The sequence below is a fragment of the Sarcophilus harrisii genome, chromosome 1 (genome assembly GCF_902635505.1).
Source record: "Sarcophilus harrisii chromosome 1, mSarHar1.11, whole genome shotgun sequence".
In the NCBI taxonomy this organism is placed as follows: Eukaryota; Metazoa; Chordata; class Mammalia; order Dasyuromorphia; family Dasyuridae; genus Sarcophilus; species Sarcophilus harrisii.
Window position 1 is genome coordinate 581,206,490 of NC_045426.1, and position 15,280 is coordinate 581,221,769.

At 35.0% G+C, this 15,280-nt stretch overlaps 1 protein-coding gene across 7 annotated transcripts in view; it reads left to right on the forward strand.

Annotated features, from left to right (window-relative positions):
* Positions 1-15,280, forward strand: part of VPS13B (vacuolar protein sorting 13 homolog B) — a 950,112-nt gene that overhangs the window by 871,786 nt on the left and 63,046 nt on the right. For all 7 annotated transcript variants that reach the window (XM_031954131.1, XM_031954187.1, XM_031954247.1 and 4 more), the window contains one exon: positions 6,875-7,030. In XM_031954131.1, coding sequence (XP_031809991.1) covers positions 6,875-7,030 — 156 coding nt within the window. The remainder of the gene's footprint in view (positions 1-6,874; positions 7,031-15,280) is intronic.

The window sequence follows — 15,280 nt, forward strand, 5'->3', positions numbered from 1 at the left end:
AAAATCCTGTCTAGAACAAGTAGATAGAAAGGGGTGTACTAGATAAGAAATAGAATAGAAAAATCTAACAAAAAAAAAAAAAGAAAGAAAAATATATTAATCACTAAGGGTATACAAAAATAGATTGGAATGGTAGGGGAAAGGAGGGGAAGGAACGTTTCCCTTGACTCTAGTTCATCTCTTTTATTCTCAATACCTCTACCTTAGCTCATTTCCATATTTTTTCTAGCATAATCTCTTAGCTGATTCCCATGCAATAAGTCTTTCCCCCTTTCCAATATATCTGTTTACCAATTCCAGATTAGTCTTCTTAAAGTAGTCTTTAATTATGTCATATAATTTGAAGAAGCTCAAAAATCTTCATTGGTTTCCCATTGAATATTTAATAAGGTATATAGACTTCTTAACCCACCATTTAAAACCTTCCATTATTTCTAATGCTTTCTCTTATTATTCTTAGCCAAACTGGATAACTCACTATCCCAAAGAAACCTTTCTTTCCCACCGCCACACCATTGTCCACATCATTCGCTCCATCTAGAATGCCTTTCTTTCCCACATCTACTTAAAAATTATACTCATCCATTAAGATCCTGTTCATATGTTTTTACGTAATCTTCACTGAATACTTTAGTTCATTGGCTCTTAAATGGGCTTCAAAACTTTTAAAACAGTATATTTTAGCTTTATTATAATTAGTTTCCTTAGCAATCCTATATAATTTTATTTTATGCATTTAGAAACATTTTTCTGAGGAGTCCATAGGTTTCACCAAACTGATGAAGGGATCCGTAATACTCACAAAAAGTTAAGAATATCTGTGGTAGTCAGAATCCATTCCTTTCTCCTTTGAATTCTGCTGGCCCTTTATATTTCTCTTTTGTCAGTGACTTTATACTTCCTTATAGCTTGGTGCAGTGGATTAGAGATCTGGATCTCATGAATTAGAAAGATCTGAAATTAGCTTTAATCTCAGATACTATCTCTGTACTTCTATTTAAGTCACTTACCTGTATTATCTCATCTATAAAATGGGGATAATAATAACCCCTATCTTCCAGGATTGTTATAAAGGCTAAATGAGATAATTATATAGCACTTAGCACAGTGCTCACTTACTTATATACTTATTATTGTTGTTTTTATCTTGTGTTAACTACTTATGTACATCTCTTTTACTATGTTCCTTGAAGATAGGAAATACTTCTTTGTAACCTTTCTATCTCTCTATTTATCTTATGAATGCCCCCAGTAAATGTCCATCGAATTCATGAATGAGATGGTGAATGAGTAAATGAACTTATACTTGAACCTGTTAGTTGAACACAAATTCTAATTATGGTTTTTAAAAGATATGGGGACAGAAATGGAAATATATTTGACTTTCAAGTGAAAACATTTCAAATGACTATATAAAATTTAGGAGATTTTTATGTCCAGCAACATCATAATTAATTTCATAACCTCACAAAAGCTCCATAGAAGTAGAAGCAAAACTCTTGCCTCTTTCTTTTTTTCCCACACTCCAACACCTTCACCTGCACTCTAGTGGGTCCACCTTTGATCCAAAATGCACATTGTCTTGTCACTGCAGAATATGATGGATAGACTAAGTAAAAGTCTCCCTGTAATTCCCGAATTTCTTTTCCTTATCTCTTGAGATTTTTAAGAGGAAAAACAATAGAGGTTTCCTCTGGTAAGAATGTGTGAGATTCCTTAAGCACTTGGATAAGTCTAATTACAGTGGGATTTAGATGCTTTTATGAGGATACTGAGTGCTACAAAAAGTCAGCTAATGGCACATTAGGGAGGAAATGTGACAAATATGTTTTCTTCACCTTTTCCCTGTTCTGTGGGAACTGATTCCAAAGGCATATGAATTTTCATAATTCAAAGAACAGTCATTGCTATGCCAGCATTCTGATAATGAGTAGTTGCCAAACGAGAGTTGACAGTATATTTATTCCTTGGTGATATTCATTCATTGAGCAAGTTGGTCCCACTTGGGGACTATTGAAAACTGAATTCATATGCAAATATTAACAGTCCTTAGTTCTATCTCTTTACTGAATTGTAAATCTGTCTTTGGAGCACATGGAATTTCCACTAAAATATAGCTGCAGTTGACCCTTAAGTACCTTGCCTCATTATTTCTTTGTCATTTCCAGCTACTAGTCTCTCCAAAGTAAACAGCTTTTTAGTTTCTTTTAGTTTTGTGTGTGCTCTGAGCTCTATTCCCAGTTGCCACTATAAAAACCTGAAATGGTTCCAACTGTGGCTATTGTTTTTTCTTTTTTTCTGTAACTAATATTTAAACATCAAAGATACTCTGGGCACTTTTATGTCATGGCATATATTGAACCATATTTTCCTTCTAGGTATTTGCTTTTCTAGATATTTTTGTAGTTGGTGAGCCTGCATTTAGCAGCCATTTGAAATTATCTTTCCTCTAGGGCTTCAAAAAACACCTACTGCTTGGGACTCATTTAATTTTTGCACTAACATTTAAAAAAAAAAAATACTCTGTGACAACCAGTGACCTTCATCATTGCATTTATGAAGACTTTTTTTTTTGTCTTAAAATGAGATAATTTTTTAAAATTAAAACTGACATTTTTATTATAGTAATTGCTAGCTACTGTAATTGGTCTTTATTTTCCTCTCTCTCTTAATGTCATTTTTTAGTACATTGCAACAACACTTTTACAATGCTTCTTTTAGGAAGAACTGCTTTTTGAACATAAATAAGGAAAAGCATTTCTTTAAGAGAAAATTGCCCATTTGAGGCACTGTGGTTATTTTCACGTGGAAGAAAACATAACTTCTGGGATATTGTAACTATTGTTTCTTTATAATGATTCAATTTAATAACTTTATTAAGAACCTACTATGTGGAAGGCAATTTACAGTAGACTACAAAATTACTACAAAAAAATTAGTTCACTCAAAAAGTTTGTGTACTACTTCTATAAATATTCTACTACTCATAATAACAATAACTTGTTTTGTAATATCCACTCTATACTAAGTGTCTTTGAAAAAGTAAACACCACAAATGTGTCCATTTTACAGATGAGGTTTCGAAACCCTGAGAGATAAAATACCGTTCTCAAGTTTACACACAGCTAGTAATTGGGAAAGTCAAGACTCAGACCCAAGACTTCTAACTCTAGAAGTGGAGCTTTTTCCATTATACTATTACTATTTGTGTGTGTGTGTTTTTAATTTCTTCATCACATACATGATATTATGTGTTTTAATTTAAATATATTTTTTGTAGGAACAATTATTTTGTCTAATATTCAACTGAACTAGTTCTCTTGTGTTTTATAAACAAAACGGGGCTGATTGTTATAAATGTTTGAAAGAATGACCTTGAAAGAAAACTAATGTCTACCAAATTGTGGTTCAAGATGACTGCCTCACTGATATTATTTCCTCCCCCCCTTTTAATCTAATTTTGTCTTAATATATCTGATGTATTCTAGTGCATTCACAACTGTGATATACAATTCCTGAAAATAATTAAGCAAAGCAGCAGAAAAGAGTAATTTCAGTTGTCTGGAGTAAGCAACCTTAACTTAAGCTTTAAGAGCTTAGCCTTTGTTTAAAAAAAAAAAAAAGCATCAAGTGAGTGCCTCATAAGTTAGTACCAACTTTATTTACTGAGTTTTGTTGCTCTTTCAGACTATTTTCATTCATGTAGTTTTCACATGTTAATTGATCTTTTGATATCACTTCTTACAGATCCTTCTATATTTCTTTGAATTCTTTCTATTCATCATTCCTTATGGAACATAATTATTAACTTTATATATCACAGTTGACTCAGCCAATTTTTTTTTGTTTTAAAATTTTTTTCTGGTTATACATATACATTAATTTTTAATACACGTTTCTTTATGAATCATGTTGGGAGAGAAAAATCACAACAAAAGGGAAAAATCATGAGAGAGGAAAAAAACAAGAAAAAGAAGGAAAAAAGTAAACATAGTATGTGTTGATTTATATTTAGTCTTCATAATTTTCTCATTGGATACAGATGGTATTTTCTATACAAAGTTTATTGGAATTGCCTTGAATCACTGGGAAAAACTAAGACCATCACACAAGCTAGCTGCTACTGTGTGCAATGTATTCCTGGTTCTACTTGTTTTGTTCAGCATCAGTTCATGTAAATCTTTTCTAGCCTTTCTAAAACCAGCTTATTCATTGTTTTTATAGAACAATAATAATCCATTTCTTTCATATACTATAACTTATTCAGCCATTCCCCAATTGATAGACATCTATTCATTTTCCAGTTCTTTGCCACTGCAAAAAGAACTGCTACAGACATTTTTGTGCATGTGGGTCCTTTTCCCTCCTTTATGATTTCCTTGAGATACAGACCCAGAAGTGGCAGTGCTATATCAAAGGGTATGCACAGTTTTGTAGCCCTTTGGGCATAGTTCCAAATTGATCTCCAAAATGGTTAGATCATTTCACTACTCCACCAACAATGCATTAGTGTCTCAATTTTCCCATGTCCCCTCCAATATTTATCATTATCTTATCCTGTCATCTGAGACAGAGAAGTGTGAAGTGGTACCTCAGAGTTGTTTTAATTTGCATTTCTCTAATCAATAGTGATTTAGAGCGATTATTTTTTGCTATGACTATAGACGGCTTTAATTTCATTACGTGAAAGTTGTCTATTCATATCCTTTGACCATTTATCAATTGGGGATGAGTACCTACTTTTATGTCCAGGATTTTTCTGTTATAAATAGTATTGTTGTGAATATTTTTATACAAATCAGTTTTTTTCTTTATATCAATAACCTCCTAATCCCATAGTGATTTTTTAAATTCAAATTATCACTTTTCTTGCATAATTTTTAAATTGTTCCCCAGAATAATTGGACCAATGCATAACTGCACCAGCAGTGCAGAATTAATGTTTGTTTTTCCTTGTCCTTCCCAACATGGGAGAGAGAACACCGATATATGAAATGTTGTAGAAATATAACTGATAAGACTTGACAACCATTTTGGCTGTGTGGGGTGAAAGAGAGTGAAAAATGAGGATGAAACTAAGGTTGTGAATCTGCATCACCAGAGGATCAAGAAAAGACTATCAGTCACAGAGATTTAAACTTGAGAGACAGCATTTTCAGTCCCATTATTCCATGCTTATGTATGTTTGTTTATTAGGGAAGTTGGGGATCAATAGAGACTTTATTTAAAAAAAAAATTTTTGATATGTTTGATTTTTAGATCACTTTTATCGTCAAATTATATCCCTTCCTCCTTCTCTACCTAAAGAACCATCCTTTATAACAAAGGTCAAAAAAAAAAAAGAAAAGAAAGAAAGAAAGAAATTTTCAGCAAAATTAAGCAATACATTAACTAAGTGTAATCACTTTTGTAGTCTGGTTCCTTCGTTCAGCAGATTGCCTCTTTTTTTCTTTTGCCCCTACATTTCTGTGCCTTTGCTTCAGTTTTGAAATTGTACAAATGAGCAGAAAGTTTCTATCACTCAGACGTCTTGCAGACCATGAGCTCTTTTCCCATCCTGAGTCTCAGTTTCCTCCTTTGTAAAATAGGAATAGAGAGTTGGGAATAATGAAGTGTTATATTTAGAATCCAAAAGATTTCTTTTCATATCCCCAACATGGGGAAAAGACCTCCAAAGACCATATATGCCAACTCATCTAAGAATTCAAGTCCCTTAAACTGCATTCCCCAGAAGCACAGACTCATTCAGATCTAAGACTTTATGTGAAAACTAGTGGGGGAGCTCACCACTGCTGCCCCACTACAGCGCTGGGAGGGTCTGCCCTTTCATTTTTAAGAATAGTTCTATTTATTAGGAAGAGTCTCCTAATATAAACCAATACTTGTTAGCTTTCCTTCTATTTCTTGTGATTATCTCAATAACCATTCATAATAAAATGAACTTTTCAATAATTACACTATCTTCTGCTTCTTGGACTGAGTTTCCTCATTTGTAAAATTAGGACAGTGATAGAACTGACCTCACACAGTTATTGTTAGGATCATATTAAATAATGTGCATAAAGCATTTTGCAAACTTGTTTAAAGCAATGTGATTGATAGCAATTATTATTGTTATTACTATTGCTATTTGCAATAATTAACTCACAGGATTGTTGTGGTATGCAAAGTGTTCGATAAACTTAAAATTTATTTTCCTATGTTGTTATTATTACCTTGTGATCTTTGTACAGTCATTGCCCTTTTCCAGGTATATGTAAAGTGAAAATGTTGGAATGCATATAGTAACAAGTTCAAACTGTATTTTAAAAAAAGACAGAACAAAGATATTTTCTTCTCATCTGCTCAAAAAGCATGCAGAATTTTTATTTGACACATTACATACTCTTATAAACAATGAGCTACCGTCACTAAATTATTTGTCTCCCCTGAGGGGAAAGAGAGAAAATGGTCAAAGAAAATGAAGATCAAAAATAACTAGATACTAAATTTAGCTTTAATTATGTTCTAGCTATTAGAAGACTACACTGTGGGCCAAGACCAAAATCCTTTGATCTCACAATTCAACCTTCTTGCCCTCCGGATTAATGAAATGGCCTTTTCTCAAAAGCTCAACAGACCCTTTACAATTTGATAGCACAATTATTTACAAGTTTTAAAATGAGATCTGAAAAACCACATTAGTTCTATGTAGTATATTTGCTATTCTTAGTGTGTTTGAATAAGCTGAAAGTGGATGAATAATACAGGTTAGAAAGAAAACAGATGCTAAATATTACAAATAGGAAGGCTTCCCAGCAATGAGACTTAGAGTTCAGTACTAGATTTTTGTTGGCAGCTTGGCATCAAGATGATTATTGTTTTTTCTTTCCAGCTGTTACACATCTGTATTGAAGGTTGGGGAAATTGGCGCTGGTCAGAGCCATTCAGTGTGGACAGTGCAGGGACTTTTATCAGAACAATCCAGTACAAAGGCCGAACTGCCTCACTCATCATCAAGGTCCAGCACCTCAGTGGAGTACAAAAACAGGTAAGGGCCCCTGTGTCCCTCTCCCCAACCCCTCCCGGGTCTGTGCTGGTGAGACAGAAGGAACATTTCAAAGCCTTGCTTTCCTTAGGATTCCTGAGCCCCTCCTGAGAATCTTGGCACTTAATGAGTGCTTGTAGATGATAGTGATAATAATGGCTTCAGCCCTATCCCCACCTCTTTTTTTCCAGAGCTGCTAACGAGCAGTCAAATTTAGTGATATGAGTTTCACCTCTTCCTTCTGTCACCACCCACCTTCTGGTAGAGGTGCAAATGAGCTGTGAAGTGGCCAAAAGACCTGTTTCAGGAGAAGAAAACTGGGGGCTCTTGGAAAGCTAGATAATCAAGAATTGGGTGTAGTAAACTGAAAAACCAATCCCCAGGAAAATCTGTTAGTATTTGTTGTGGACTACAGATAGGTACAGATCTCCAGCAGCCATTTTCTTTTTCCACGAGTTAATGTTAATCCATTCCAGTCTGACTCTTGCATATTAAACCCTCTGCTTGCAGCATGTATTTTATTTATTTTATTAAACTTCTTGTTGGGCATTTTTAAGTGCTATGAGTGCAAAAGAACTGGGGAGAAGTAATATCTGATGTGTTTTTGTATTATAAAGATGTGAAACTGTGGTTTTTAAAAGTTTTAAAAGGAAAAATAGGAAGTACTAAAATCTGAAAGCTGGCTTCAGGACTTTCCCAGTAACTGGATTTGCCATAAGAATTTTAACATGTACATCTATATCCCTACTGTAATAATACTGTCAGAGCTGGGGAGAGTGAAGAGCATGATGACCAGCACACCATCTCTGGAAATAGTTATGGTATGGTTTTTCCATTGCTATATGCCAGTAATTAATCAGGAAACAACTACTTAGATGAGCAATTCAATGGATGCATGGTTCACACCTAATATTCAAAGACCAGAACTTTATGTATACCTTCAACAAAAGGACAGAGAAGAACTCTCAAACTCTTTAATGAGTGTCCAGTAGGTAATAGTGAGAACATAAACTGTAGGACACAATCCCCACTGAGTTGCTATCAGTGAATTTTTTTTTTAATCTCATTGAAATACATTGGATTTATAGATTGAAAATGGCCATTCCAGGACTTAAATGTTCTTGATAAGAAAACAGATGCTTAGAGGAATTAAATGGCTTTCCCAGAGTCATACATATGGTAAGTGACAGTGTGAGGATTTGATTCCAGATCCTTAGACTCTAGATCTGAGGCACTTTCTACTGAAACATTAATCTGGCCTGTTCTCCAAGGCTACTGGCCTGGACTCAGCTCCACGCGTTCTCCTGCCTCCATTTCTATGCTTTCTTTGAGGCTCAGATAGTTACACCTTTTGCATGAAATGTTTATCTCAGATTTGTATTTACTTTAATATGCAGATGGTAAAACCCTCTAGTAGAATGTTGCTCCATGAAAGCAGTAAATGGTTTTTATTTTTTTATCTCTCTTGCCTAGCATGGCACTTTTTATTAAGTGGGTACTTGCTGAATACTTATTGAATCGAATACTAAGGAAGAAATCACAGTTGTGGAAAGGTGGGGGAAGGCTTTTTGGAGAACTCTAGCTTTAGTAAGTCACAAACTTTCAGAATTAGAATGCATCTGAAGAGTCATTGAGCCCAATTCCCTCTCCAATCATACAGTATTCTTTCCCTTGGAACATTTGGCAGGGGGTCATCCAGCATCTATCTGACCCCCTCCAGTTGGAGAGAATTCACTTCTTTATGATGTAAGTTGAGCATTCCTGGCAAGTGCAACAAATAACACTTACTCAACCCTTTGGTTTATGCTTGATGCCCACAATCCTGTGAGCTTGTAGTAAAAATATTATCCCTATTTTATATATCATAGGAACATTCTGAGGTGCAGAAAGGTTTCCATGTTTTGTTCTAGGTTACAAACTATTAAGGCAGAAAATTAAGATTTAAACCTGGGTTTTTCCAATTCCAAGTCCAATGTATTTTCCAGTTGGCCACCTAGGCATTGAAGGATTGATAGGTTGTAGACAAGCAGAAAAGAGATTAGGAAAGTATTCCAGGGAGAGAATTCAATGATTATAGGAATACACAAATACTATTTGGAGAAGCATTGTTGGAGTAGAGGCTTCAAGTTCAGAATCTCCAAATATCAGTTAGGTTCTCTTGTTCAAGAGTCTGGTTTGCTATTGTTTAATCTCCTTTATATCCTTTCCAGGGGGTTCCTCCTACCTTCACAGATGATTTGTTCCACTTAGAATAGCTCTAGTTGTTATGGATTTTTTTCTTCTTATTTTGAACCTACATTTTTCCTTTAGCAGTTTTCTATCCATTATTCCTCTTCAGCTCATTAGAACCAGGAAAACAAATCTAATCCACCTTCCACATAATAAATGTCCTTCAGATCACTTTTAAGACAGCTGTTTCGGTATTTTCTGTGTCTTCTTTTCTCTAGGCTAAATATACCTAGTTCCTTTCATCAGTTTCCACTATAATGAGAAGTGAGACAGTTACCCACCTCTCATGGTGATTATGGCCTAGCTAAGACACTGTGAGTCAGTTGACTCCCTCTACTCCACTCCCTTTACTAATGAACAAGTTGAGGGTCAAAAAGATTGCTACTGAAATGGTGAAAAGAACAATTTTAGAGAAACCCAGGAAGACTTTTATGAAGTGATGCAGAATGCAGAAAGCAGACACAGGAGAACAATCTATAAAAACAATGACATTGTAAAGATACACAGCTTTGAAAAACTTAAGAACTTTGCTCAAAAATGGCAAATCACAGTTCCAGAAGACTGAGCCTGAAGCAACTACCCACCCTGACAGATGCAGAAGAAGTAGGCACAAAATGTTGGGTATGACTATTGAGGAAATTTGTTTTGCTTGATTATACATTTTATTTTGCTTGTCCAGTGGGGATGGTAATGGAAGGGAGAAAAAAATAAGTGCATGTTAATAGAAAAAAAAAATTAATGAAGTAAGAAAAAGGATTCTTATTGTCTAAGGTCATCTAATTAGTGACAGAGCACTCAACATATGCCCTCAAAGAGTCAATATGTCTAAAACTTCTGATCTTTATACTTTCTCCCAAATCTATTGTTCCCCCTGCCTTCCATATTTCTATCAATAGCATTACTATTTACCTGAGTCACCTATATTTGAAACTTCATCTGCAAATGGTCTTTGGCTCTTTCCCATTCCTATTGCTATCACTTTAATCCAAGACCTAATAATCTCTTTTGTAGATTATTGTAATATTCTCCTCTAACTAGTATTTGTCTCCAAGGGTACAATCTTGCTCCTTTCTAGTATGGTCATCCAGATTAATTTTCCTTGTGCACAGATCTGGTCATGTCACTTCTGTGCTAGACCTTGAGTCAAGAAACATGGGTTCAAATCCTGTTTCATAAATTTGCAACTTCCATGACTATGAGCTAGTCACAGTTTCTCAGACTCCTTCCTACGATACTGCCAGATTCACACTTGCAATTTGAGAGAGAGAAAAGTAGCTACTCTGTGGGTCTATACTCCCAAAACTGATGAGCCCTCATCAGCTAGATTGTTAGGTCAGAGCAAAACATTCTCCTACCAAATGAAACAAGGGGCACATCTTTCCACAAAAGTACATAGGACTAGTGAAAAAGGTGGACATATTCACAAAGTAGAAAAACACTTGTATGGAACATACATGATCCAGATAACTCACACCTTCAGCACCACAGAGCTTTCAGGTTTTTCCCCTTTTCACGCTGTTTCCCCTAAGTGTAGCATCTCAGCAAGGTAAGTCTCTTAGCTCCACTTCCTGGGCTTACTCTTCATAGTTCACTTATCAATAACCAGGTCTAACTCTCCTCAACCATCGGTTTCACACTCCTATAAACTGTCTCCTGCCTCAACTGCTGGAGCTGCTCCCTGCTGGGTTCAATGTTTCCTGCTAGGCTACTCCACAGTAAAATGATGTGGCTAATGCAGAAGAAACAGAAATTTCTCACACAAGACAAAGGCTGGGTTCTTTGTTCACCCATAGAGGAGTATCTTTTCTATGCCAAAGGTCATATTCTTCCGCTGTTCCCAACTTCTACCGTGACTTGACACTTTATGGCCACCACATGCATTGCTGATCCTTAGCTAGCCAGTGGCTAGCAGCCAAGTAATTCTATCAGTTTTTATCAGTGAACTTCTTCATACCTCAAAAAGAAATTTAAATTTTTTAAAAAACATCTTCTTTACACTCCATTTAAGACAGGAGTTTTTAACCTAGGATCTCTGAATTTGGCTTTTTTAATATTTTGAAAACTATTTCAGCATAATTGCATTTCTTTGTAATCCTATGTCTTCTATTTTATGCAGTCAAAAAAATTATTGTAAGAAGGGGTCTATAGGCTTCACTACTGTGAGAAGGGTTCATGATACAGAAAGTTTAAGTACTTATGATTTAAAAACCTTCATACCTCATTTTCTGTTACCTGTTGCTTACTTATCTTCTTTGGTTTCATCAAATGAATTTCTAAATCAACTCACTTTTGTCTGCCTCTTAAGTTATAAAGTGTGAATACTAATACATCTATAATCTGTACTCACACAGTTTTGGGGAAAATGTTTCACAAACCTTCAAGTATATATATAGAAATATAAATAATAGTATCAGGTCACAAATCATGGAAGTATTGCTATCCAATATATGTGTTTGTATTAAATTATATACATGAAGATGGTTTATATACATATATTATCTACATGTGTGTATTTTAAATTACGTATGCTCATGTATGCTTATGTGCATGTACACATAATATATTTGTACATTAAGAAACCCTCACCAATCAGTTAAATGACTGGGCTCCTTTATTTGAAAGTGATTCTTAGCACTTATTCTGGCCATGATAATTCTCTCCAAGCCATGGTTATAGCCAGTTGTATTTTGTGGGGATACAAAGGTATATTCTCCGTTCTGGATTAGGTGCTTTTTAGGAAGTGAATAAATTTCATTGACATTTTAATTTATACTGAGGTTCCTCAATGCAAATGTTAACACTGTATGATAACACAATAGGAGTCAAATGCAGTTGATTATATAAAGAATAAATTTTTAAAATCTCTGCTATGCTTACTTTTTACAATAACTAAATTTATATTTGCTGTCTTCATATTGCCTCAGTATCTTGGTTAAAAGTATATGCTTTAAAATTTTTCAGTATAAATATTGACTTGAAATAGGACCAAGCAAAAGAATTTTCAAGTTTTGGGACTTTAAGAAATTTTCGAATTTCCTAATTCCCATCTACATAGATCCTTTAAGTCACCTTCTCTCCTAGTGACAAATCTATATATTTTAAAGGCACCTGGTACCAGTCCAAAAACACTCCCAGTTTTTTCCAAATTTTATTTGCAGCATTAAATATTATTAATTCTTCCCTATGGAAACTACCTCACCCTTTTCGTTACTCCTACCTTTGACCTACTACTCTATCCACCTTTGTATAATGAATGTGCTTTCAGAAGGTAAGGAGAAATTAACCAATCAGGAAAAGACCTTCTTTTGGCAACTTTTGTGAAACGTTAGCAGCACTTCTATCACACTTACCTTTGAAAGGAAGTACCAAGGCATTAATAAGCACTACAGTCTCCCAGAGTAGTTGTATCTTTCCATATCTAAATGTGTAAATGTGACTGAGTTCATATGTTTATATATACACTCCTAGGTCTTTTCTTACACAGGAAGTAAAAAGGAACTGAATTCTTGCCTAGTTTTTTAAGTACGTTCTCTGCCCCCACCTTCATAGAACACACACACACACACACACACACACACACACACAACTTATGCTTCAAGTTTCAGGATTTCTTCTCAACAGCAGAGTAACAGGGCTGTATAATAGAACCAGTTTCTAAACAAAGCAATTCTGTGGAATGCTGGGAAACAGCAGCAGGGGCCAAGCCAGCCAGAAACGGAGCAGTCAGAAGGTGGTTCACTTTGAGCAAAGCCAGAGATGGAACTGCAAACAATGAAAAGCCCAGCAAACCACATCTGTAACATCAAACCAAAGCCCAGTCCATAGATCTAGTTAGTGTGGAAAACACTGCTAAGGCACAGAGCTGGATCTTTGGTGCTGCCTGCCACTATACACACACACACACACACACACACACGCACACACACTCCAAACTCATCAGCTGTCATCTTTGAATGACAACAGTGTGCACATCAAATTTCAGTGCCTTTTTATGCCACAAAAAGCTCCAAGTTCACATGCCACATGTGGTCAGTGCTTACAGAGAGCAGTTTTGCATTTCTTCAAGGAGGCAACTTTTACTTACTCTGAAAATATCAATATGTGTATATATCCATGCTCTTTTAATCATTTTCAAGATAGAATCTTCCATTGCGTATGAGGTTCAGGAGCTGTTCTTCAATATCTTCTTGGCTCTGATCTTATGAGAGTTTCAAAACCTGTTAAGTAAAATCATATGTAGAAATCTTCAATACACATCTCTTTGAGATTGTGGGGGGAAAGGGAGGGGATTAGGACAAAACCTAGAAATATATATTAAGTAGAAACACAGTATTTTTTTTTTAAACTTAAGTATCTGTCTTCCACTGATGAAATAATCCTGAAATTCTACCCACAATTTGTGAAATGAAAGCTTGGTGAACATTGCCACTTTGAAGAAAAGCAGACTCTTGCCTCCCACTGAACCCTGCGTTATAGAAGCCATGAAACACTGCCGCCAAAATGGGAGCAACCATTTTGGATTTTCTTCTTCTAAGTAGCGCAGCCTCCATGGCCAGTTTTAAATGTTTTCTTTTTTTTTATCAAATTTGAAAGCCAGCCTGACAGCTTTTTTAGTTGAAAATGAAGCTATAAAAACCCACAAATGGGGATTTTTATCTTTAAATAAAGTGAATCCCAGATGGTTGCAGGTATTCCATGGTTGATTAGAGAGACAACAAAATTCTGTTCTTAATCTCAAGGGGCCCAAAGTTTCTAAAGCAATAGCACTATGTATAAACTGCCAGGTCCTGATCATGTAACGAGAGAGATAAAACATTGTCTCTGAACTTTCTGAAATTTATATTAGCCATTACTTTAATGTAACTTAAAAATCTACACAGCACTAGAGTGTTTAGCCTATACAGACGAATTTACCCCCAATCTAGCACTCCACAATGCAGCTGGCGCCTCTGCATATTACTGTGAAAGCATTTTCAAATACTCTGATTATTACTCGTCCACCACTTACCCTTGGTGCCTACCCTTTAGATTTATATTGGAAATTGTCCAAAAGACAGTTTTAAGGGGAGCAAAGATTGGCATTTAATTAGATTTTATGGGTGGTTCCATCATCACACAAACATATATGAAATATATATGACATAATATATGTGTCTATGGAAACACAATTCCCAAACAAAAGTAGAAGGCGAATATTCATACTTCTTAAAAATCATTTGCTTTACTCTAAAGTATTTAATATAAGTTTACTTTATAATATTATATCATACTTTAGACTTAAAACTCTTAAGAATCTCAGAGGTTATCTATTCTAGCCTCCTCCTTTTATGAAGGAAGAAACTGAGTCACAGAAAAATTACTTGCCTGAGGCCTTACAGGAAATAAGTAGCAAAGCCAGGATTTGAATTCAGGTTTCTGATTCTAGATTTAGAGCTTTTTTTGAAGTACTTACAGTGAATAGATCTAAAATCCTATGAGATTTGTAGTTTGGTTTTGTTTGTTTTTGTTTGTTTTTTTTTAGGAACCTGTACATCATACAAATAATGATACCAAGCATCAGTAATTTAGATTGAGGAAAAGAATTAAGAATCTGAATTAGCAGATAGATCAAAGCATAGATTAACTTTTAAGGGAAAAAATGGGTTTTATTTCTTTCAAAAACATATGACATCTGGGGCAGCTAGGTGGCACAATGGATAGAGTACCAGCCCTGAAGTCAGGAGGATCTGAATTCATATGTGGCCTCAGACACTTAACACGTTCCAGATGTGTGACCCTGGGCAAGTCACTTAACCCCAACTGCCTCAGCAAAAAAAAAAAAAAAAGGCATCAATTAAGAAATAAATTTCTTTAGATTTTTTGGTAATTTGTAAAAATGTAATTAGTAATGTTATGTTTATTTATAAATGGCTACTTCTGAAAGCTTGGAAGCAGTTTGTTTTTTTGGTAAGTTAACTGTGACCTTTGTTATCATATTGTTTTATTAATTTGTTTAGGAATTCTGTTTAATGTAGAGCAAAGGTA